The 24,706-nt window shown below is 36.9% G+C and overlaps 1 protein-coding gene across 1 annotated transcript in view; it reads right to left on the bottom strand.

Annotated features, from left to right (window-relative positions):
• Positions 1–2,971: 2,971 nt before the first annotated feature.
• Positions 2,972–24,706, bottom strand: part of HAAO (3-hydroxyanthranilate 3,4-dioxygenase) — a 33,614-nt gene continuing 11,879 nt past the window's right edge. The window contains exons 3-10 of the mRNA XM_053938309.1: positions 23,667–23,750; positions 21,973–22,079; positions 19,085–19,174; positions 18,332–18,375; positions 6,943–7,088; positions 5,796–5,864; positions 4,582–4,664; positions 2,972–3,897 (exon numbers count right to left, since the gene is read on the bottom strand). Coding sequence (XP_053794284.1) covers positions 3,819–3,897; positions 4,582–4,664; positions 5,796–5,864; positions 6,943–7,088; positions 18,332–18,375; positions 19,085–19,174; positions 21,973–22,079; positions 23,667–23,750 — 702 coding nt within the window. The 3' untranslated portion in view covers positions 2,972–3,818. The remainder of the gene's footprint in view (positions 3,898–4,581; positions 4,665–5,795; positions 5,865–6,942; positions 7,089–18,331; positions 18,376–19,084; positions 19,175–21,972; positions 22,080–23,666; positions 23,751–24,706) is intronic.

Here is a 24,706-nt window from a genome sequence, read left to right on the forward strand (position 1 = left end):
TTGTGTAGGTCACTTTTTTCTCTTGTAGTTCTCTCATAACCATACATGTTTTTTATGAACTTGCTTTTTGTAGGTTTTCAAGATTATAGAAAGGGCTGGTGAAGGCTGAAGATTTATTTGCTGTACCAGGATTTTTTAATTTTTAAGTTATTTCAAGCAATACTATTTATTTTGAATGGGTAATGATGGTAATTGTGTATCATCGATCATGTAACCTTGCTAATCAACTATTTTTAAGTGTTGGAATATGAGCTCATAGTTAGGAGGAATGCAATGAGACATACCAATTTATTTCCATCATTCATACAAGTTAGCATAGCTCAAAATAAGAATGTAAGTACCCCATGTGGTCAAGCCTGCCTAGCCTAGGAGTAATAGGAAACATTAATTACTTCAAATATTTTGATCTATATTGCTAATTTACATGGAAGACTGACTGTAAGTTCTTTGCTCAATATGAAGTACTATATAATAATGTTTATATCACTCTTTATATGATTTAAATGCTATAAATAGAAATCAAAATACATCTATAGCTAAAAACAAGTGGTTTAGCTTTCTCTTTACAAAGCTTACCCGTGATCTCATTGGGATTAAACATTCTAAAGGCACTGAAAAAGCCAAGGGAAAGCCTTGCTGCTTTAATCAACATCTGGCAGGATTAGGCTGCATCACCTTTTCCCATAAGAAGTGAAAGGGAAAACTCCTGCTCTAGGATGGGTGAGATTCTTCCTTGGAATAACTTGGATGCTTGTAGGTGGACTCAAACTTCTTTGTGTGTATTTCTAAGCTTTCAAATCAGCTCAAGCTTGTGATTCTGGACAATGCTGAGTGTGTTTAAAAGTAATAATTTACCAAGAATGGTGCAGGTATAGCTTTGTATCTGTGTAGGTTTTATTGTAATACTGCTTAGAATATTTATTTGTATAAAGGTTTTACTTTTGAGTCTTGCAGAAGCATCAAACAGCAGATGGTCTGTGTGTGCAATACTGTGTTAATAAGGTTAGCACAATCCTGTCAAAATGTACCAAGGTTGCTAAGTATCAGGTGTCCCAATATCTGTCTGATTCAGATAGAAAATGAGCATCCAAATCAGGGTGCAGGTGTACCAGGTATAAAAAGAGCTGTAAAGAAAGGCAGTCATGTGTATGTCAATCATATGAAGTGTGTTGTGTCTAAGGCACATGAGGAGTTTATGGGGGTGTTTAGCCTGGAGAAAAGAAGGTCTCAGGGAGACCTTATTGTGGTCTACCATTGCCTGAAAGGAGGGTCTAGTGAGGTGGGGGTTGGCCTCTTCTCCCAGGCAATCAGTATGAGAGGAAATGGCCTCGAGGTGTTCTAGGGGAGAATCAGGTTGGACATAAGGAAGAATTTCTTCACAGAAAGCCTTGTTAAGCATTGGAATGGACTGTGAAGTGAGGTGGTGGAGTCACCATCCCTAGGGGTGTTCAAGAAATGACTGGATGTGGCACTTAGTGCCAGTTGACAAGATGGTGTTCCATCAAATGTTGGCTCTGATGACCTTGGAGGCCTTCTTGAACCTCAGTGATTCTGTAGGACATGGTTTTTGCCAGGTGTGTTTCACAGACACGCATGAATGAGCACAATGTCAAGAGCGGTGCATTAGGGTACTCTGCAAACAGCATGCCTAACTAAGCCTTTGCCACTGACCTTAGCCTGAAATCCTTCTTTGAGGCAAGACTAGCACTGAAGTCTCCAAACCATGATCCCAACATCTTTGGTGCTGGAGTATCTGCTGAGCTGACTGCACATACACAGAAAGAACAGCTAAGAGGGCTCTCCAGGCACCAGATTTGCATGTGGCCAACTTCCTTGTAAGCAGAGTAGCATGGGTGCATCTAATTATAAATGTACCATTGTTGGGGCAGTTTAGAATAGATATAATATGGAGGAAGAGTAAAGCACTTGAAAAAGATTCACTGCCTGCCCAGAAGCCCTCTGGAACTATTTGAAAACCTGGGAAAAGGGAAGTTGCAGGCTTCTGAATCACAGTGGTTAAGCACCTTGGAAGGCTCTCATTTGTGCTCTGGTCATAAATAACTATTGAATTGAATGAGAGGGAGTGGTAGGGGAAGGAAATTGAACACCAAAACAACAGAAATAATCCTCAAAAGATAATATATCTAAAAAACAAAATTCTTTTGGTACTTGGTATTTCACTGTTTTCATAAATCCTCTCCTGCTGTTTTGATCCTGATTCTTTTCCATACGTATGGGTCTTAACACCTCTTACCTAGTTCTTAGAAGACAGAAGCCCCTCCATACAAATTAGTTGATGACCTACTAAATTCTGGTTTCTGACTGTGGGCTGTGGAAAAACTGAGGATGATGGAACTCTGGTTTAGCGCTCCTGGTCTGGCACCTAGTATGTGACTTGGATAGAACTTAGGTGTTCAAGCACAGGTTGTTGCAAAAGGCATCACAAGTATAATTTGAGTGGGTATCATGGTTATCTAATGTGGAGATGCCTTAATTTTTATTCTGAAAGTTCTATGGTTTCCAGTGTCTCTGGGTGGATGAAGAGCTGCTGGTTATTCTGGATGCTGTTCTACATGTTGCCGTGTTTTACTCACTTATCATTCAGTGTGAAATATGGAAATATTTCTGTGATTACCCTGTAACTGCTGGACTAAAAATATAACACTTTGGTACCCTAGATCCCTCAATCATAGATGTTCACTCAAGTAGTCAATTCTGCAGACACATAAACACACCAGTACCAATGGAAATCAGAAAAAAAATTACTTATTCCCTTTTTGTGTATGGCAGCTCACACTTATAACACCCTTAAGGACTGGGTTCAGTTTTGCAAATTAGGCCCCTTGTTATTAGGAGGATGTAGCCGAGTTTTGCTGTATGCTTTGCTAGAGAAGCTGCTGATGTTAAATATAAGTTACAGATTAAAGCCAAGGCATCTGTGTCTATCTCATGAGAAGAATGAACACTTCAGTGAAACACATGACATCTCAGTTTAATGAGCTTTGTAGGTGATAGATGAAACAAATATTTTTCTGAACTTAATTAGAATTAAAAAAAAAATCAGGAATCACTAACTTTTGCTTTCTCAAATATTGAATTGATAATACCTGCAGGTATCTAAGCAACCTGTTTTCTGATGACAATGTGAAGAACAATTAAATAAAACCAAAACCCAAACAAAAACTCTTCTGCAGAGTTCTTGGAATCAAAGCAGCAAAATATAATTTGGCATTTATAATTTCTACAAGAAACTTCATTGTTCAAAAAGAAGCAGCAGTTAGTTAACAGAAACTGATTTTAATAATTTTTCTGCTCTCTTATCCCCTAACTTATCTCTAAAGGCGAATTTGACTTGAGAATTCTGCACAGGAGCACACCCATGACCCAGGTGATCCTGTTTAGTCCCATTGTGTATTGTGTTCAGTGTAGCATGCATGCAATGTCCAGCCTGCTACCTTAGTAGTGTAACATAATCTGTCCCATCTCCTTTTTTACATCTTGTGGCAGAGACTTGCATTTCAAAAGACTCTAGTTTAATCTAGATAGTATCATGTATTATTAGGTAAGTAATCCTGCCACTTGGATATGTTGTTGTTTCCTTTCAGATAAAATCAAACAAAACACTAGATCTTAAAAATGCTGATTATAAATTTTGCTAAAACTTTAACCACTTGGGGAAAAAGTTTTAATTGGGCACAGCACTTGACTCCACTTAATCATTGTGTTCGAGTATTCAAATTTCCAGGCATTCTGAGTAAAAGATAATTAAGATAGGTAGGTTAAAACTTGGTTATCCTCAAAGCCAACTGACAGAGGAGTTATTTATAAGGCTGCTTGCGTTTTGGATCCTGAGCGATGTAGAGAGCAACACATTCTTCTGCTCTTTTCCAGCAGTACCTGGAAGAATTGAAAGAGAGATGATGCAATGTGCATAAAGGGAAATCACACACTCAAACCAACAAATGAAACATGGATGTTATTAAAAAGGGGGAGTGGGCACTTTATCAGCTTTAGCCAAGCTCTATCTCCTCCTTTCCATTCTCTCTGGAAGCTGTTTTCCTTTATGAGTATCACATGTGTCGAGGTTATGAAAGAGCTGTATGCATCCTACTCCAGGAAGAGAGCTGTGTTCTTAGCCTGAACCCCAAATCTTCCTGCACTGATGTTGATTAAGCCTGGTCTGATGCTTCGAGCATCTGCTGTGAGTGCCAGTGCATAGTTTCAGGCCATATATCTTTACATATGGTCTTTTGTATGCTGTATTTTCCTGGTGGTGTTTTTCTTTTTTTTTATTTTTTCCTTTCTCTTTCCCTTCGTTCCTTTCTCATTTATTTATTTATTCTTAATTATTTTTATTTTCTCCAGCCTTTATCATAAGATGTGAACTAAAATGAATGTCTGGCTTTTCCTCCTGAAAACACTTTTGCCCCAACAAATAACAGAGGCTATTGCAAATCCTGCATTCACAGATGCTGTGTTTCTGCACCAGTGATGCCCAAAATGGTGTGCATTGAATACACAGAATTTATGTTGCTGGAAGCTGGGGAATCACGCACTGAACCCTTGTTCATCTCTACTCACACAGACTGGGCACGGACAAGCAGGCTGTCACCAGCAGAGAGAGTCAGGCTTTTGCCATCCATGATGACAGTCGATGTGCCCTCCTGAAAGGAAAGAAGTTTGTTTAATTTTCTATGTCCTAGCAAAAAGAAAATGCTGCATGTACAGGAATCATTCCTATTGAAATAACACCTCAAACCTGTTCTGTTTCATGAGGTCTAGCTAAATATTCCGTTGATCTTGTCTATTTAACACTATTAGCATCAATAAAAATATGCTTCATTGTTTCCTATCATAAAGCAGCAACCCATTGCCTGATTCTTGGGGTACACTGCCACTAATCTAACCTAGCAGCCTACAAGTTGGTACAGCTCCAGAAATTACAGAGAGAATCTTCTGGAGTAATTTAAGATCCTCTTCTACTTTTCTGATTACTCCTAGCTCTTTAAGTCTTGAAGAGCAGTTCACAAGTCAGCAGGGGGCTAACTGAAATTGCTGAATACTTCCATATTGGAATGCACTAGTTATTATCTTGTCAAGCAGGGGAGCCAGGTTCTTGCCAGCCACAAAGTCTTGATTCCACAGGCTGATGTAAGCTGCAGTGTAAACAAATGTCTTTCAAGATTATGATTTCTTTAATTAGTATTTGATAGAGCCTGTGAATTTCAAAAGAAGAGGAACTAATAGAAATATCTGCCTCCCAAGCTAGGCTGACTTTTGTAAGCAAAAATTAGCTTTTCTTTTTCTTTTGGTTGCAAATGTATTCTAGAAGTAAGCTGAAGGAATGAAGGACATCTGGATCACCTGCAATTCAGAGATAATATAAACAAGTTTTCAGGCTTTTTTATTAGCTTATTCTACTTGATTCCAGTTTGCCTTCAGGATGAGGGCAAATGTTTCAAGGAAGAACTAAGAGGTGATGTTTCTTTATTGCTTGATCTGATATATTTACAGGATATAGCCTAGGTAGGGTGCATTAATATTCCCAACAAGGATGGATGCCAGTATCTCTATCATCATCATACATGATGAGGAAAAAGAGGCTATTTTTATTGTGGCAGCACTTTACAGTTATTTTTCATTACAGTTTAAAGCTGAAAGGTGATGCCTATTGGTGATCTTTTCTGTGAAAAGGAAGGGAATCATTCCAGTTTCTGTTGTTAGAAGGCTTTACTACTGTTCAGACTGAACTTAAACATGAACTCATCAGTTACCAAGTGTGAATTGCCACATACCAGCTGCCATATCCAGATATCTGAATTCTTTTTACTTTTCTCAGTTGTTCCTGGTCCATAAGCTATAGCCTAAAAAAAAAAAAGTAATGGTTTCATCCAAGTGACCAGTGTCCATATTAATCTCCCAACAACATTTAAAACATTCCATTTTTACAGGAGAATATTCATCGAAGGTGACATTATTTTTACAGACATTAAAATTCACACTATGTTTGGTTTTCTCATATTGATTCCTACTGATAAAAAGGGAACTGGTCACACCTGCCACTCCTTATGCTCCTCTGCATCCTTGCTTATCTAGTCCTTCTGCCTCCTCCCACTCTCAGTTTTCCATCTATATGCTTCCTGCTTCTGTTCCTGGAACAGGCACTTCCTCCTCATGAACTCTGGGCTCTGTCAAGAGCCTGTTGAAGTAGAAAAGTTTCTTCCATTAACATTAAAAGTGCTGCAGACAGGGCTTCATCTTTCTCATTTTCTGCCCCCTCTGTGTTCTTCCTGATATTCCCACACTCTGTCACTTTGCTGTCAACTGTATTGGATTCTTTGGAGTGTGACTCCAAGTAATTCTGGGGAAGAATATGTTTTGTAAACATCACGCATACAACACAGATATCAAATGTTGACAGCTTCGTTTACACCCAAACTAGACTGTGTTTGACTAAACTGTGAAGTGGAATGTTTTAGGGCACCCCAGACTTTCTGGTTGCTGCCCAGTCTTCCTTATTTCCACTTTATGTAGATGGAGGGAGAGGAAAAAAATTGTGTTTACACACCCAGATTAGACTTGGACCACAAATGCTGCTCAAACACATAAAGAAGCTTGAGTAGTATTTGCATCACACCAGTGCTTCTGATTTGGGAAATATGGGGAGAGGGACAGGGGAATGAATAAGCTATTTTAATCCCAAAGGAAATGAACAGAAATAAAGTTCAGGTTGATTCTGGACATGGAAGTAATGAGCTAGAAAGCCCCTGCCCTAAGCTAGTTAAATCAATGGACCAAAGACAGGTGCTTCTGTCGGGGTGCATAACTTTGCTGACAATGTATTGATCCCAGGCCTGGATTCACTCATTCTGAACAGTAGGCACCAATTATCCACACCTTTAAAAATATCTCCTTGTTTTTAGAGAGATTATACCCCCTTACCTCTGTTTCAAAGTTATCTCCAAACATACTCAAGGATTTTTTCTGTTTTATTTCACCACGATGATCATTTAACCAGCTTGAGAAAGAAAATGGCTCCACAACAGAAGTGGAATTCAGTGGGAAAGGTGCTTCTTTCAGGACTTCATCTGTAAGCAAGGCAGAGGGCTATCAGTGGGCAGAGGGCTATACTTGCTTCCCTTGGTCTTTGCAAACATTTTAATTGAGGGATCAATTTACAGACACTATCTAGTCAAAAGTCAGTTGTAACAGTAAGCCGTACTATGGTCATTATCAGGACTTTTTGAGATTGCAAGATGCAAATGTTATTTGTGTGTCTTTATGGAGTGATTTCAAAGATGTTGTCAGAACTGTGCATTCAAACTATGCAATACACTACCTAGTTCTTCCTGGCACAGTCCTCATTCTCTTTCAGACCATCTTTTGCTCTGGTAAAATATGATGTATCATCTCTGAGCCTTTGCTCATATCATATGCCTCTAAAAGAGAATTTGGGCCTATAATAAGCTTACTCTACATCTCTCACATAGTTGGTACTGGCTTTTATGTTTCTTCTCTTCTATGTTTCTCCTCCCCCATGTGTCCCCTGTTTTTAAATACATTGGCCACAGTGAATCAAATGGATTAGCACAACCTAAAATTTAATACAATGTATTTTTTGGTGGTGTTCTTAGAGCACGTAGTGGTTTTTTGTTTTGGTAGCTGGATTTAATTTCCAGTAATTCTCCTTCCTAAATAATTTGATTTAAAATAGCTGGAGGACTAATTGCAGTATAGCTGGCAAAATTCATGCTGCATGTTGCTGGTATGGGAAATGAGCTGTAGGTATTTACCAGCTCACAGTGAAGTGCAGAGACAGAGCAATTACCTTGGTGATTCTATGTAGTTTGTTCTGAGATGCCATGGGGGAACACCCATTGGGTAATTTCAAGCAGTAATGCCAACCAGATGCTGGAAAAACTCCCTGGACAGTTTGCTCCCAAATGTATTGTGGTAATAAACCTGCAGCCAAATCCTAGTCTTGGTGCTAGTAATAGAACAGCTCTTTTTTAAGTGTTAGTGTATTCATTATGCAATATTCTTTTGGTTCTGTTCTAATGTTGAATTTGACTGCTCTCCAGTGTTTTGAATGCATCATTCCAGTTTTTCAGTAAAGACTATTTGTACACAGTCTTTGAACAATATGTGAGAGGGTCAGTGCATGCAGGGGATAGCAGTGTACTGAAGATGCTGTTGCTGTTCATGAGATCCCAGTAAGCACAGAGTACATCCATGTCCAGATAATCAAGGTGGGGTCCTACTCCTTCTGTTGTAGAAACAAAATTTTGCTCTTCAAATTTCTTCTCCATTATTTTGGGAGGTTCAACTTGCTTAACCCACTGTGGTCCCTTACCTCACCCATGCTGTGCTTTTGTGATATTAAAATAATTATATTTTTAAAAAGAATTTCTCTTGACAATGCCACTTTCAGGAAATTCTGAAAGCAATCTGAAGAGATCTGTAGCAAAAGAAAACATTTTTGTTTGAAATCTTTCTTCTTCCTACTTTTAAATTATTTAACTCAAATATTTAAAACAAGTTTTGCTGAAAAGCAAACTCATGCAGAGAAACTAAGCAGCACCAAAGGAAAAAACAAAGTATTTACATTATATGTATTTTTTTCTGAACTCATAAGCATTAGCAAGATCTAGTCTTGAACATTCTATATTTTGTTGTCTGACAACATTTAAATGCAACATTAAGGTATTTGGTGATTTAGTTTTGGTGCTGCATTTTTCTCACTGCAATATGGCTGCTTGGGGTTTTTTCCCTTAATTTTCATAGGTTCATCAAACATCCTTTGGAGGTAATTAGGAACACATACACACTTTGTCCTTAAATTATAGATATGAGCAAATGAGGCTGCAGCGGAAAATTGCTTTTTTTGACTAGGGACTGATATAAAACAAAGGTCTAAAATATTATGATATGTGTTCACACACAACAGAGGAGAAAAAGAAAATTCATCAGAAATTTTATGAGAAGGTACTCAGTGCAACTGGTGTTCCAAAAGACATTAAAATATTTTGTTCTATTAATAGCTGAAATCTTTACCAGCTGTTTTTGTTTTATTTTGTTTTCAGATTAAAACTCACCAGTTAAATTCAGAAATGTTTCTTGTAGTTTAGGAATACAAGAAAGTTACCCATTGGTAGAACTTCCAAATAAAATGCATGTCCTAGTTGAGAGAGGTATAAGGATTTTTGGTGGTGGGTTGTTTGCTTTAAAAAATATATGGAAGTTGGTAGGATAAGAGACAAATACTGAGATACCAAAAAATACTGAGATGCTGTGAGTATCCTGCTCAACTTGGGGAATATTTCTTCTCCACAGTTTAACAATTCCAGCATCAAGCTGACAAGTTCAGATTTTATATGCTGGAGAATGAATAAAAAAAAGCTGAAGGTCTCATGGAGGGGCATTGTGGTGCTTTTTATGCAAGGAGAACTGTGAATGTTCCCCATGAGTTGCAAGGAACTTGGGGTAAAAAAGAAAGCCAAAGTACTTGTTTACATTTTGACCAAGAAGCAACACAAATCCAACAACAAGAAGTCTAAGTTTGTAGTCTAAGTTCTGTCTGATATTCTCCATAAACATAATTTTGCAATTTTCTCTTTCTGCTGGTCTCTGACTCCAGTTGCCCTGATCAGCTGGGACAACACACAGGGGACAACAGCACAGAGTGGCCTGTGCCTACTCAGGGCCAATGGAAAGTGGAATACATCCCGCACTTGCTATGGAGCACTGTCCTTTCTTGTTTGTGATAAACAGCCACCATCTAGCAGTTTAATTTAGTTTCAAGTAAAGGTGGACTTTTCTTTATTTATATTTCAAGTTCCTCAGTTTAAGAGTTTTTTTTTTTGACACTTGTCTTATCAGCAGGCCCTAGCCTGTGATGGGATTTTGGCTTAATACTACCTGTGATGTTAATGGCACTTGCTCAGTGACAACATAATGGCCTTTGAAAACTGTGCTTGCACAGAATTAACCTTTTAGTGTGACCTGGTACGATGATTTGATTATCTGTTACTGTAGAACAAATGAGAGAGTGCTGTGGTGATGAGGTATGTGACAGATGTGTGACATTATCAATAGACTACTTGACTGAGTCCTTATTTAACCCTGATGCTGATCCCTTGCATGATGCCAAAAGCTGTAGGTGTCCTGATGTTTGTGAACTTGAGCTAACAAGCTACAATGAAGAGGATCCAATCTCTTGCAGTTCCACACATATTGGAGTTGAAGCCTGGTGCTTCTAAAGGGACTGAGTATTTTTAATCAGGCTAATGGCTTATATTTAGATATTGTTGCATATATTTCTGTTTAGCCTGTATGTTTGCTTTCAACAGTATCTGAGGAAGTGCAAGCCTGTGTTTCTGAAGTTCTGCTCTAGCAATACTGTGAGACAAGGAGACAACATGTTTAATGATGCTAAAGGTAAAAATATGCCAGTAAAATGCAAGAAAATGGCACCTCTAAGCTAGACAGCTAATAGTCTTGTGTAGGTTTTTCCAAGTAATATAACACTACGTGAAACATCAAATCTAATATTTTCTTACATTTTCAGACATTCATTTAAAGGTTCAATACTAAAGTCCATTTCAGCAGATCATTACTATTAAAAATTTATATCACAGCAATGTGTTCTTTATGGGATTATATTATATAGCTTTTTCAGGTTTAATTACAATGTGATGATATCATGTTTAGCTGAAAAATGTTGCATTTACTGAATGAGTTTGTAAATATTTAAAAAAGGAAATTACAGGTTTTAGAGGAACTTGACTTCAGTTAAACAATACTGAACTGTACTGAGACTATTAAATTGGGCAAAGAAGGAGAGAACAGCTTGCAAGAAAAGAGCAAGTTGAATGTACAAGTATCTCAGCCTCAGCAGAGACTCTCTAAAGAAGAGTTTGAGCTTGCTGGGACTACTGTGTTTCTGATGCAATAAAGAGAACAGGTAAAGAAAATTGACACTGACCTACCAGGTGTATGTGGCCGATTTGCTTAACCCACATGTAACATGGAAGGCTCCCCTTCCCTTCCCTGGTGATGCCCCTAAGCTTTCTTGTCAAGAAATCAAAACTGTCTCATTCTCTTGAGCCCTACTATCCCCAAGCTCTTCCCATAGCTCTTGTTTCTTCAAGATTTGTTCAAAGGAAAAGAGCACTTGAAATATATCAAAATAAGGTCAATTGATTGCATGTTGGCTTTATGAAAAACTGTATCTTTCAGTGATGTGTCACCCTTCACTTGTAGACAGAGCGTTCTAGATGGAACAAGGTTCAAATCTTTAAATCCCATATATTCTTACTAATTATCCCACCATCCTGAGGCGCTGTGCTGCCTCAGTCTGTCCCTACATGCTGTGCCCCATCTCCATGCAAGGATGTGACACAGTCCATTACAAATGGTGTCTCCTTCTATAGCAGCAGAAGACATTCAAAGTGGAGTGATTGAATCCTCTCTTTTTTCAGCCTTTAACTGAGTGTAAAATGGGCCAGACTACAGATAAAGAGCTAAAGAATTATTTTAAAATTATGTACTTATTTATTTTTGTACACTTTCTAATCATAATTTCCATGTCTTCAATATTATATCATAATGAATAATTCCAATAATAGAATTTTGCCGAGTTTCACATTTAATTGCCAATGCCAGTAATAATACATTCCCTAGGATGTAGTTCCCATATGTGTCTACCTAATTTCTATTAAAAAGACTGTTTTGTTCTCCAAGTTAACAGAAATGTCAATGAGACTAATAGGACTCTAATACCTCTTCAAATAAAACCAGTGAAATGAGGGACATAATTTCAGACATCTGGGTTTTAGCCCAGTCCATATAAAAATCCAGAGTGAAAGCACTCTGAGTGACTGATTACTTTGAGGGTTGTTGGTTCATTTCCCTGTTGTATAATATAGATGTAGAAGCATTTAGTTGAAAATAGAGCACTCAGTTGGTGCAACCATACATTTCCCTGTGTAACTGTATATTTTTTTGTAGCTTGCCCTGAGAATTGTCATGACTGCTAATTTATGACTTGTCCATGTAATTATGTCTAGAAAGATTTTTCTTTGTGTCATTAAATCTATGCTGGAAACTGAACAACCTTTTCTTTTCCTTTCTTCTTTTTTTTTTTTTTTTTTTTTTTTTTTTTTTTTTTCCCTAATTGAAACTAACAAGTTTGAGGAAAGCTTTGAAAAATACTTCTGTAAAAAAGAAATATAGCTTTTTCAAAAGGAGATATCATTGGCCAGAAGGAAAGGAATAAATTAAACAAAAAAAAGGTCAATCTTTAGGCCATAATTATTTTTAAAGGTTTTTCATTATCTAGCTAGTTATTGTAATTAAGAATGACAAATTATATTAAGAAATGCTGTCCACTTATCCAATCCTAACATAAAGAATCTTAATTCTCTTTCTGAATCTGCATTTTATAAATCTGGGCATTTCATTAATCCTCTTTGTATGTAACTTCAGTTTGCATAGAATAGGAATAGGATACTTCATTATAGCAAGAGTTGAGAGCTCACTCTCTTGGTGAGACAAGGAATTTTACAGCATGTGTGAGCCATTACCACTAAATGGCCTTAGAAACACTAGTGAAAATGCCAGACGAAGTCCATTAGTGAGTTCTCTGTTTCAGATGTTGCTGTCTGGGGAGCATTTAAGAACATAAGGAAGAAAGAAGCTACTTTATTAGAGAGGACATACCTGCTGCGAAACTGCTGAGCTTTATAGCTTTTAAATATTTCTTATTTGTTTCACAAAAGTCTGAACAGAAAGGAATACAACTATATAGGGCATTTCTTCCTATTGCCCTGATAGGTTTATTATCTACATTATGCATTATAGGTATATATGAGTCAATAGTGTCTTGGTTCACATGGTGAAGCATTAGGAGAGCTCCCAGAGCCTACAGTTCATGTTCTGCCCCTCTGTGAGGAGGCTCACTTGAGAATATTGTGGGAGAAGCAGATTTCTTCCTGAAGATTTCTTGGGTTTTTTTTTTTTGGTGTTGTCTTTAGCCACTCTGGGCTCTGTGAGCATAATGAACCTTTTGGCTCCAGAGAATGTGCAGCCTGCAGTCCTGGGTCTTGAATGACACACTGTAGTTTGGAACTAAAAAAAACCTCAGTAGAAGTTTTCATATGGAAAATTATAGCAGTCCTGCTCCAGATGTGGTAATCATACTTTATTTCTGCATTAAATAGTGCTGACTTAGGTTGGTGTGTCTGAGTAACTCATTTTCATTATGAGCTCTGTGCTCATTAGGGACTGGTGTCCTCATACAAATATGAGAGGAGAGGAAATAGATGAAACCAGTGAGACGTAACATGCTTATAAGAATTGAAGGATTTTATTATATGGCTCTATCCCCTTCTTCCACCAACATATCCTTTGCAGTTTAGGTGCAGCTTCAGGAGAGATATAAACATGACTTGGAAGTTACTTAACGGATCTATATATGACAGGCTAAAGAGGAATAGTGTGTTTATATGGTCACCTTTGCCAGAAGAGAGCAATGGGGATGATACAGAAAAGGGGAAGATTCACATTGTTGATAAAAGTTACAGAGATGGTGTTGTGGGGAACTGTACAATTTTGATGAGTCTAGACAGTTTAAAATGATTAAGTCTCTGTATTGGTTAGTCCTTAATAGGATAGTCCTTAATATCTAAATGCTCATATACTGTTTTTTTTTTTAAATACAAGTACTCAGAGCAGAGAGAAGTACCATTAGAAGAGAAGGAGTGATCCATTTAGGTGTGTTGGAAGTCCTTTAAGATGAGAGTAAAGATAATCAAATAGTCAATTTTCTAAACAGATACATAGCAAATAATATTTATGTTCAAAATTAGTGTTCTTATTTGAAAAAAAAAAAAACCCACAGAGACCGCATCTTTAGAATTATTTCAATGTACTTAAAACAGAAAGGCACAAATATTTATACAGTTATTTGAAATTCAGAAGCATGGCCCTGTATTTGCCTTACTGCAAATGCACATAGAATTTCTTCCTGCATGTTTTTAGCTTTCTGAAGTAGTTTTAATCAAATTAACATTGCCCACTAACCAGTTAACTGAAAACAAGAAAAAAAATAGAAAAGTAAAGATCTGTTTGTTTTTATGTATCAATGAAACAAGACTGAGCAGCAAATACTGTCTGTGGAGGTTCACTGGATTAGCTACAGAGGATGACCATACAGAAGACAATTTTTATAGTGCTGAGCTTACCCTTATAACTTCTTTAATAGCACTGCTGAGACCACAAAACATTTACAGAGCATGCCCTAGGCTCTATGGTAATCCCTGCTCCACTGACTGAAGAAAATACCTAATTTTTCATGTTAATTCAATGCCTTAGGTTTTGTTTACTCTGAATCACAAACATAAAACTGCCCTGTGTTCTAACTGTACTAACTAGATTCTTAGTCTAGACTGAAAATCACCCTAGATACACCAAAAATCAATGACCATTGTCCTAGGGAAGTCACCACGGGACTGGTTTTTCTATTATATATCTGTATGTTCACTCACAATGAAGCTTGTTTGGGAAATAAAATTTCATTGATAATTAGAAGTAGATTAGTCTGGATAAACAAATTCCTTATATTCTACCTATACCATTAATATTCATGAGGTTCATTTTCAAACACAACTAACTGTAGAAAAAAAAAATTATTGCAGTTTTTTTCCCCCATCAAATTACTCCTAAAAGAAGTCTGGATTATTTCAGGCATGGCAGGTAAAGCTTTTGAGCTTCTGGATACTTCTGCAAAGAATATTTAGCCATCACTCTTTATTAGAACCAAGGTTTCTCTGTCTGAACCATCTTTTGTCCTCTTGACTAGAAAAGTGGGATGAAATAGTTACATTGGGATAATCTTGCTCTCAGGCTGATTCAACTGAAAGTAGCGAGACTTGTTTTGATAACTATAATTCCTCATGTCAAAAAATATGAAAAGTAACCCAAACCAGCCTATCTTGAGAGTTCCCTGTATAGCCTATATCCTAAAAATATTCACCCTTTTTGATAAAAAAAGGAGAGAGTATTGTCAGGCTTTATTTCTGCACAAGGAAACAAAAGAGTGTAGCGATAAAATACAAAACAGTTTCAGGGAGGATGCCTCAAGTAAGGACTGCATGCAATATATATTTCTGATTATATTTTTCCTAATGGCATTTGAGTTCCTCTTCTTCTCTGTCTTTATATATTTTGATTGCCCTGCTTTCAGAGGGACTTTCCCTGCTAGTGGCTAAGCCAGAAACCATAAATAAATCAAGAAAAGGTCTGGACTTAGTTTTTTTTTGTTTTGTTGTTTTTTTTTTTTTTTTTTCTTTGTTTTTTCAAAAGCCATTGGAGCTTGACTGATTCCATTTACAGCTTTCCTCTATGAGTGAGATGCAATCTAGGATTTCTTTGAAGATGTTTTTCCTCAATTTTATTCCATTTCTCTCTAAAAAGGTGAGGCACTAGTTCAGACTTATGTGGAGAGGAACCTAAGAGTGCTTCAGCTGGCACTTTTAAATTGAAGTAATTCTGGATTTTCAGAACTGAAAAAAAAGGCTGAAACGCCATCCTCTGCATGAGCCAGCTCAAAGGATGTTGACATATGTATTGAGTGAAACATCAGGCAACTGGTAGCTTGTTATATGTTACAAATGTCATGCTGGTTGCTGAACTCTACTTCTTAAAAGAAAAAAAAAAAAGAAAAGAGAGCTGCTGAGGAAATAAATCCAAAGGATTATTTTTATATCAGCTGGGTATGCCTTCAGAGTGAACATATTACCAGCTTACTTCTCAGTCAAGCCATTTTCTTTTTTTTTTTAAACATCGTCAGTCTCACTGAACTTACAGGAGCTATAAGCTAAAACTTTTGTAACTAAAAATGTGGGGTATTTTCCTCATGCATAAGATATCACTGAGATGCTGGGTTACTTCTTGTCCACAAAACCTGAAAAATGGAAAAAGAAAGCTGTTCCCCAGGCTGAAAACCTGCCAGGTAAATTACAAGGAAAGAACTTCTGTACTAAATTTATCAATAACGGTTTCTCAGAATGACTTGTTTAAAAAAATGGTCTCAGGATATATTGTAGCTTCTGAATGATTGTCAGGTTTGTTCTTTAGCCCTAATTTTCTGCAAAAAAAAAGATTAACAATATAAATTTTTAATGTTATTTTTTTTCTGCCCTGATATTATTAATTTGTTACTGATATTTAAACTCAGCCTGGTGAGGGATGCTTATTGCAAATCACTGTATTGAACAAGGATACTTTGCATGATATGGTATTTTTTTTATTAGAGCAGCATCTAGAGGCTTCATCTGAAATTATATTTCCTCTACTAAACACTGTATGAACAATGAACACACTGTGGCAGTATCTGTACAACCTAGCCCTCACACATTCCGTGCAAAGAAAACCCCAAACAAGCCAAACCCCAACACTTAAATGTTGGTGACATTCTCAGACTAAAACAGATTTTGACAGTGCATAGAAATAAAAGTAAGATCTTGGAGACAACCCCATTTTATTTAGAAGAATCATGGAGCCTTTCCCTGAGAATCACATTTCCCAGTCAAAGAACCAATGCCTAAAGCTGGTTCAGCAAAGTTTTCAGGCAGGGTTTCTGACTGCTTTACCATTTTCTGACTGCAAGGGCTTTAAGGCTGCTATCCCATACAGAAGACTCTTCTCTTAACTTCATGTTGGCGACAATGTTTTAGTAAGCTATTTTTAAGAACTTTGATATTCAGGCAAAAAACAGCTAAACCAAATTTTAGAATTTCAGTAAGAGCTTTGTTCTGTTATTGATTGAGATGGCAGACAGTGACTTTTTTTATACTGACTATCAATCTGAGAAACAGGATAGATGTAGAAATAACGTTTCACTGAAGCTTTTGTCTCTCTTAGAGTAATTCATAACAATCATCTTAAGATATTTAGGAATTGATGTGGAGATTAAGGACATCTGATCCAAAAACCTTTTAGAGAGGGGAAACTAAAATTTCTCTTGTTGCAAGAGCTATGGAATTCAAGTTTTGAGTGTGACTGGAAGATAACATTCAAGTTGGTCATGAGGTCAAGAGTAGCATAGCTGGGTGCAGTGCACCTGAGCCATACATACATTTCTTGGTTGGTGTAGGATGTCCCTCAGTTGCCAGCATAGATGAGACAGCAGAGAGATTTGAAAGAACAAACCTAGCTGAGCAGTGGGATTGACTGAGCTGGTTAGCATTTGGCTAACTGGTGTAGGAACCGTGCAGGAAGGAATGTCAGGCTCTCCTGGAGATTACACTGGCAACTTCTGCTGTTCTTATGATGATTTTCCATGTGTCAATTAAGAACTTGGTAATGTCACAGAGACTTTCCAGGCAGCTCTTGCAGCAGAACTGACCAGGCTGCACCAGGCTAAAGCACTTCTAAATAATCTATAAAGCCTGTTTCTGCAGGTACAGAGATGATTGTATAGTATGGTCTTTTGTACATAATTAAGACGTAAGGGTGGTATTTTGGGCATAGTTTATGTTAATCAATAGCAATGGATCATGCACATGCTGGGTGCTCATTTAAAGTTGTGGGCCAGCAGGATTGTAAGATTTCAGCAAAGCAAATTTCTCACTGAAGGCGCTGTTGCACTATCCTTACATTTGAGGCTTTTGTTGCCATGCAGCAAAGCACCATCATGTTTGAGAGATCTGACTCCTAAAGCCAAAACTAATAACTTTGCTTTCTAGAAGTCACTTTCTCTGTTCTATGTCTCTTTCCAACAGATTTAAATGGAGTTACAACTGGAGTATTTGTTCCAGTGTGGAATTTGCGATCACTATCCACAACAGAGACAAAATAAAAAATGTGGCAAGACAGCATGGAAATAAAATGCTAAACAGATCAGACCCTATGGGAATTAAAATAATATGGTTTTCTCTAGGTTTCCCAAGAGTAGATCACAGTTATAGGTAAAGGAGTACAAGTAGGTATAAAGTGTATTAATTCTACTTGTAAAAATCTCTTTATGGGCTGTCAGAAGTGAAATTTTGTTAGTATAAGACTTGGCAGGCATGGAATGATAGAGATAGTAGCATTTCACATTAGTATAGTTACCTGATAGGTGGTTATGATGGCATCACATGACCAAGCAAGATGCTGTTGGTAATCATTTATATGGAATTTCCTTGTGGTTGGGGTAATGAAAGGAATTACTTTCCAAAGTAACTTTAATTTACACAACCAGAAAGAAAAACAGATACTTATTTTATGTGCTGAGAATCATTGCTCTTCTATCAGCAATTGTTCTAATTCTGAAATTAATTTGTATTACCTGGGTTTGGTTTTCCAGTTTTATATTGCCTTGAATTGAAAAACCTGGAATAATGAACATTTAAACAGAAGTAAAAAAGTTGTTCTGTAGGTTAACAAAGACTAGGCAGTAATACTGGCCAGTAAGTTTTGTGCTGATAATGGAAATGCCAAATCCTCAGCTACTATCACATGTATGCAAGATTATATCTATTTTACTGACAGCGGATTTGTCTGAAAGTCCTACAAGATTAATGTCACTAAACATTTCCTTTGTTCACCTTTAATAACCATTTAACAAACTGATTAGTTAATGACATTCACATGTTTCCTAGAAAATAGCTCTCTACCAAATTTGCCACAGTCCCGATCATGCATAAATAATATAAATTAAAAGTATTTAGATTAAAGCAAGAGTGAAAGAAGCCTTAAAGCAGTTCAGTGATTTACCTCAATAACCTAGCATTAATCAGTGTTAATTTTTCACTCAATTCTTTTTGCACTTAGAAGCAGTGTGCTATGAAGTTTACTGGTTCAACAAAGTGTGTTCCAGTAGGATGTGTGAAATACTTGATTTCTCTTTTTTAAGAAAAATCTGATTTGATGAATTTGGGGCATACAAGACATGATTAAAAATGTATAGAACAGCAATTAACTTTTAACAAGTCTATGTAAAATGCAGCATAAATAGCAAATTAATGACATAAGCCACAGACTGACAAAAATCTACAATATAATTTAATTTTTTAAAAAAATTATAAAGGAAGAAGCTTACTCTTGAATTATTGGTGTAAGTTGAGTGCCGAGATCTTCACAGTGAAACCATTTTTCAAAGAGGACATTAGTTGACTCTCCAACATAGTATCTGATAAAGTAAACACATTAGTCAATCTTTTTATTAACAAATTGATCGGGCAGTTTCAGTCTTTTGAAGAAAATAGCTACCCTGTGTTGCGTAACAGCAACTTATTGTCAAGATTGGTGTACTTCATTCTGAGGAATGGTTATTTAGGAAAGTTTGTTTCGTTGGTTAGGTGACTTGGTGGGATGCTCAAACTTCTGAGCAGTGCCTTGTAGTTCTGTTGATCAATCATAAGTCACCAAATTCCTTCAGCAACCTTTCCCGATTTCATCCTGGAAATGATTGCTGCCATAATCTCTTGGGACCGATAACTTTCACCTTGGATGTAGTTACTGCAAAAAAACCCCTGGACCCAAATACCCCTTCCAGCAATTGCTTCCATGCAGCTATGACATAAATTTGATAAAGTCAGCTTGCTTAATGCCCATGCATGGGCTGATAAGAAAACAAGGTGGCTTATGGTTAGTGAAAAATAGATGGTTTTCAGCTACACAGATTTGGGATGTGTTCAAATCACCCTTCTGAAGAGGAATTTAGTGCTTCACCTGCCTTAATTTCTTGTCTTAACAAACAAATAAATTTTGGTGAGGTCAACAAGTCAAGGTTGCTGTATGGAATCAATCTATGGAATGGCAAATACAGAATTTACACTCAGATTTTTAAAAGACTGCAAGGAATGGTGCTCCAGTCCTGTCACTCATATTGTCAATGTTTTTAAAAAGGTCCCATGTGTCTTTTAGGTTAAAGTTACTGGAATGTGTGTCTGAATAGAAAACAAAACTTATGTAATTATCCTGTGCATGTCTGTCTTATGTATCTATTGGACACATATTGTCCAGAAATTTTCTAAGAGCTTCCTGGCTCCTCAAGTTTTGCAAAAAGAGCATACACTGAAGAGAATAACAGTATCTACACCTCCAATTTAGAAAAAGCTGTTCTGGCAGCACAAATTCTGAACACAGACAATCTACAGAGAAGGGAGATGCTAAATATGTCTTATTTGGTACAAATAAAGTATCCAACAGTATGACTAACATCAAACTTATTTGGTTTTGTGCTTATTTGCCATAGAATTAAGCTAGATCATTTTTCTCATAGCACAAGACAGGTAATCATTACTTAGGCTGGAACACTGGGGCAGGCTACTTATTCTTCACTTGTGCAGTAATCAGCATGCTGGGGACTCTGATTTATGACTATGGTTTGTAGACATGATAAATAATGGAACAGTAACACAGTATTAGACTTTGAGTCAGCATACTTCAAAGTGCATTATGATTTCCTCTTCTGCAGTCTTTGCTGCAGGTGGCTGGTATTGAAAAAAGTATGAGAACATTAGGGGTTCTGGTTGTAAATTCCCCTCTCTCCCAGGAGCACACAGAGGGAATATAGGTTCAAAAGCATGACAAGATTGTTCACTTCCAAAACATCAAGTGTCTTCATTCACCACATCAGTGTGAAAACAAGGGCACTAAAAACCCCTGATTTATTTTCAGGCATCTGATTAGATATTTTGAATTGAGGATGTGTTAATTTCCACCTCCAAGGTAGGAACCATAAGGTAGCTTTTAGTTTAGCTTCTCCACATAAGCATGCCTACATTGGAGTGCAAATCTCTGGATCAGCCTGGATCCCTAAAAAGTCATTCAGCATTTCTCTCTCTCATACCATTCGCAGACTTCACATGGTAGGTTGTTTTACTTTAAGTAAAGTTTACTTTACTTTACTATTTAAGTTGTGGTTTTTTTGCTATTTAGTTCTTTTTATCTTAATAATAAACTTTTTTATCTAAGTAATGGGCCATTTTTTTTTTCTAGCTGAATGTATCCTTTAAATAACGTAGGTCTACACAATCTACAGATCTGCAATGAAAGGAAAAAAGAGACACATGCATAGGTAAACAATACTTTAAATGAACTGGACTTGTTTTTAGCTTGGAATTTAATCATATGAATGGTCCCTTTCTTAGTGTCTTTCTGTAGCCTTGTTTTTTTTTGAGTGAAAAAGTATCTTTCTAGCTCTGCATGCTTGCAATCTTCCTGGTGTGACACTACCCATGCAACAATCAAAATTGTAGGTGAAAGGATAGAAACAGCACTTTACTGATATCACTGAAGTTTTAAATCTGTATGGATTATATGGACAGCTATAAATTCTGCTTGGTCTGACATCTTTGGTTAATACCAAGACAGTTTTCTGGATTGGTTAATGTTATGCTGTTGTGACTTTCTCTCTTAGACTTGTGAATTCTGTATGGATGCAAGACAAAGCTTAGTCCTGCTCCCTCTAGAATACAAAGCAAACCACTCACTTACATGAAGATAAAACCTAGGCAGAGGTGTGTAGAGGGACTAGCGGTGAGAAAAATGACTTTTGTTTCTAGCTTCCCACACACTTGACAAGAATGTTGTTCTTCACCTTTTTGCTTTCGGTGCTTACAAAGGAATAAATATTCTGCTTGCCAGAACTGATAAAAAAATCTTTTTTATTTGGGTTGTTAGAGAGCTCTGAGATCTTTTTTAAAACCTAAGGCAATAGCAGTACATAGTACATAAGTAGACTGCTATAATCACAACACGTATTTCAGAAATTTCAATATGGTTCTTGTTTAACTAAAGCAAATGCTAAATGAGATCTCTGTTTATGTGTGTATAGATAAATAGATGTGTGGATAGAATTAGTACAAAATTGCCAGGATGAATCTGATAAATATCAGGAAATTAAAACACAGCATTGTATTGATATGAGAAATTAGTTTATATTATGAATTCTAACAGATAAGTCAATAGTTTATACTTCACCTTAGCCCATCCATTTCTGTTTTTAACCTTTCCCTCTCAATCACAAGCCCCACAGTGTTTTCGTATCTCTGAGGAGAATGAGGTATCCTGGCAGGTAGAAGGAACATCTGTTAAATGAAATCAGAAGGTCTCAGTGTCAGGAAGTCTTTGTTTTTTGCATTGTCCTTTTCTTGCCCCTCAACCTGCAAAGTCTTCTGCTCCTTTCCCCACTTCTCCCCTACTTTTTGTTGATCCGTGTTGCTCCTTTGCAGCTGTACCCACTGTGGTACCCACAGCCCTGCAAACACTGTTTCTTGCTTTCTCTGTGAATGATGACACAGTGACTGCAATCAGCACTGCCTTGATGGCAGGCAAGTTCTCTCCTCCTGGTTTGATCACCATTTCTAGACACAATTGAAATCAAAATCCAATCAATTACTCATCTGAAATTTTTAAACTTACTGCAATTTCTGAGTAATTGAAATGGAAATAAAAAAGCAGATTTTTTTATCTGCTCAATAAAACATCTAAACTAATCAGCCACATGTATCCTCCCAACACAGTGAGCACCTTTGATTGCATGATGAGGAGTGCTACTCTCTCTGGAAATAAATAACAAATATGAGGGGCTATTTACTCATGCAAGTAACAAAATGAATAGGCAACATGTGGTTAAGAGAAGTCTGTTTTTGAAGCTTGAGAATAAACCCTTTCCTAGCAGCTAGCTGGTAAGCCTGTATTCTTCACCAGCACAGATGTTTTTGCTAAGGCTGGGCAGTCATTAGAGTTTCTCTGTCTACAAAACAGAGCTAATGACGGCGCCTCAGCAGTACTAATGTCAGTCTTTCCACCAAGTATGGTGTGCTTCTTTTCATTAGTGATTCTCTTACATGCTGAGATCTCAGCTGGGTGTAATACCAGAATCTCATAGTTGGAAAACATGGCTCTGTCTCGTCACTGAAAAAGTTGTAATGCTTTTAATGGCATTAAGCTATTGGGTTTAACATGCCTTCCATTTCAAAGGCTGAATCCACTAGACCTAATAATCCTTTCAAAGACCTGAGTGCAGTCCAAGCTTGTGTCAATAACCATGAGTGGCAGTTGTAGTACATCTAACTTGTAGTAACAGCCAGTGTCTATTCATGCTCTCAGTAAAAGCACTGCAATCTGTGCTTTAGCAGGTGTACTACTATAAGGAAAAATTGGATACATTTTATTTGTAAACGGCTCTTTCAAAGCTGTCCTACTGTGATGGCTGGAAAGGCGAGCTGTGAGGACTAAAGAAGGCTCAAAATGTATGAATCACTTAAATTCCTCAGTTTAGGCAGTTTGTTTAATGGTGTGTGCGGGTGGGTGAGCAATGTGTACCTGGCAAGGTGTAAATAAAAGACTGATCCAACTGAATTCACATGGCAGATCCCATACAATGCAGGGGAATAAGAACTTCTCTCAGTATGTTCATGACTATCTGAATAGATACTCCAGATGTTCAGAGGGATTTTTATCTGTTGAACAGTCAAATGTTGAACACAGTTTATTGTAGTTTCCTATTATTTACTTAAAATTTTCTATATCTATTCAAGCTTTTGATTTTTTTTAATAAATCCTGATGCCATCTCTTGCACAGCAGGGATAAATTTGTTTCTAAATAACACACTAAACATTCATGTGACATACTTATGTGCAACTATAACAGAAAACCAATCCTGTTTTACCTCCCCTTCTCGGATGACAACGTCTTTGTGTTTCCCGTTTTCAATTATCTTCAAACACATATCTCCTTTAACTTGGTAAAAAAGCTGAAGAAATAAGAATACAGCATTATGGCAGCTACTCCAAAACATTCTGTACTTTATAGTCTCTATACAAAGAAAACATGTATAAATACATTCAATTTGCAGTTGCAAGTATTTGCAGATTTTTTTCTAACAAAAACTGGCTTCTAAAATCTGTTGATTTTAAAAAAGTTACAGAATATGTATTATTTCTATTATCTTACTAAGAATTAACAATCTATCCAAGAAGTCTGTAAGTGCATATAGAGCTATCCTCTGGACCTGGTGGAATTCCACTGTCCTGGTTTTACCCTTGGAATTACTTTTTGGAGGGCTCAACATTACAGTTCAAGCATCCATTAATTACACAATATAGAAAGCTTAATTTTAGATATAGCAGGGCCTTTAATCAATCAAATTATATGTAAATTCTCCAAATAAGCTCCAAATATGCACATACAGGTTTTTTGGTTTACTTCTTCAATTTTTTTAATGGTGCTTTCTCATTTGGGAAGAATTGCCCATTTGGAAGCTGTTCTGCTTTACTTTTGTGGATACCTCAAATCCAGCAATAGCTGCTGTTCTTCCCACTGTGTATATGTAAAAGGGTTACATTCAAAGTGTGTATAAGGACAGAACCACTGAACTCAAAATTCTGTCTTTGGTGACCTCTCCATGGCTGTTTTCAAACCAAAACCAGTTCTGCTGTTTGTGGGGCCTCTGAGGTGTTCAGGTCCTGACAGAACTGGGTTACGATTTGTAAGTGAATCTGTATCTTTGACCTGAAATAATGGGCACATTCTCCCTCATTTTTGTAGAGTGCAGAACAATAATATTTCCAGAAGTCACTTCTGCCATGCTTTCCATGTTCTCTTTACCACATCTAGAAACCAGAGTGCTAGTGCAGCTGAAGTAGTCTGAAACATGATTCAAAATTAGAACTATAATTGAAAAAATCCCTTATTTATAGCAAGTCCCTA

The sequence above is a fragment of the Vidua chalybeata genome, chromosome 3, assembly GCF_026979565.1.
Source record: "Vidua chalybeata isolate OUT-0048 chromosome 3, bVidCha1 merged haplotype, whole genome shotgun sequence".
NCBI classification, from domain to species: domain Eukaryota; kingdom Metazoa; phylum Chordata; class Aves; order Passeriformes; family Viduidae; genus Vidua; species Vidua chalybeata.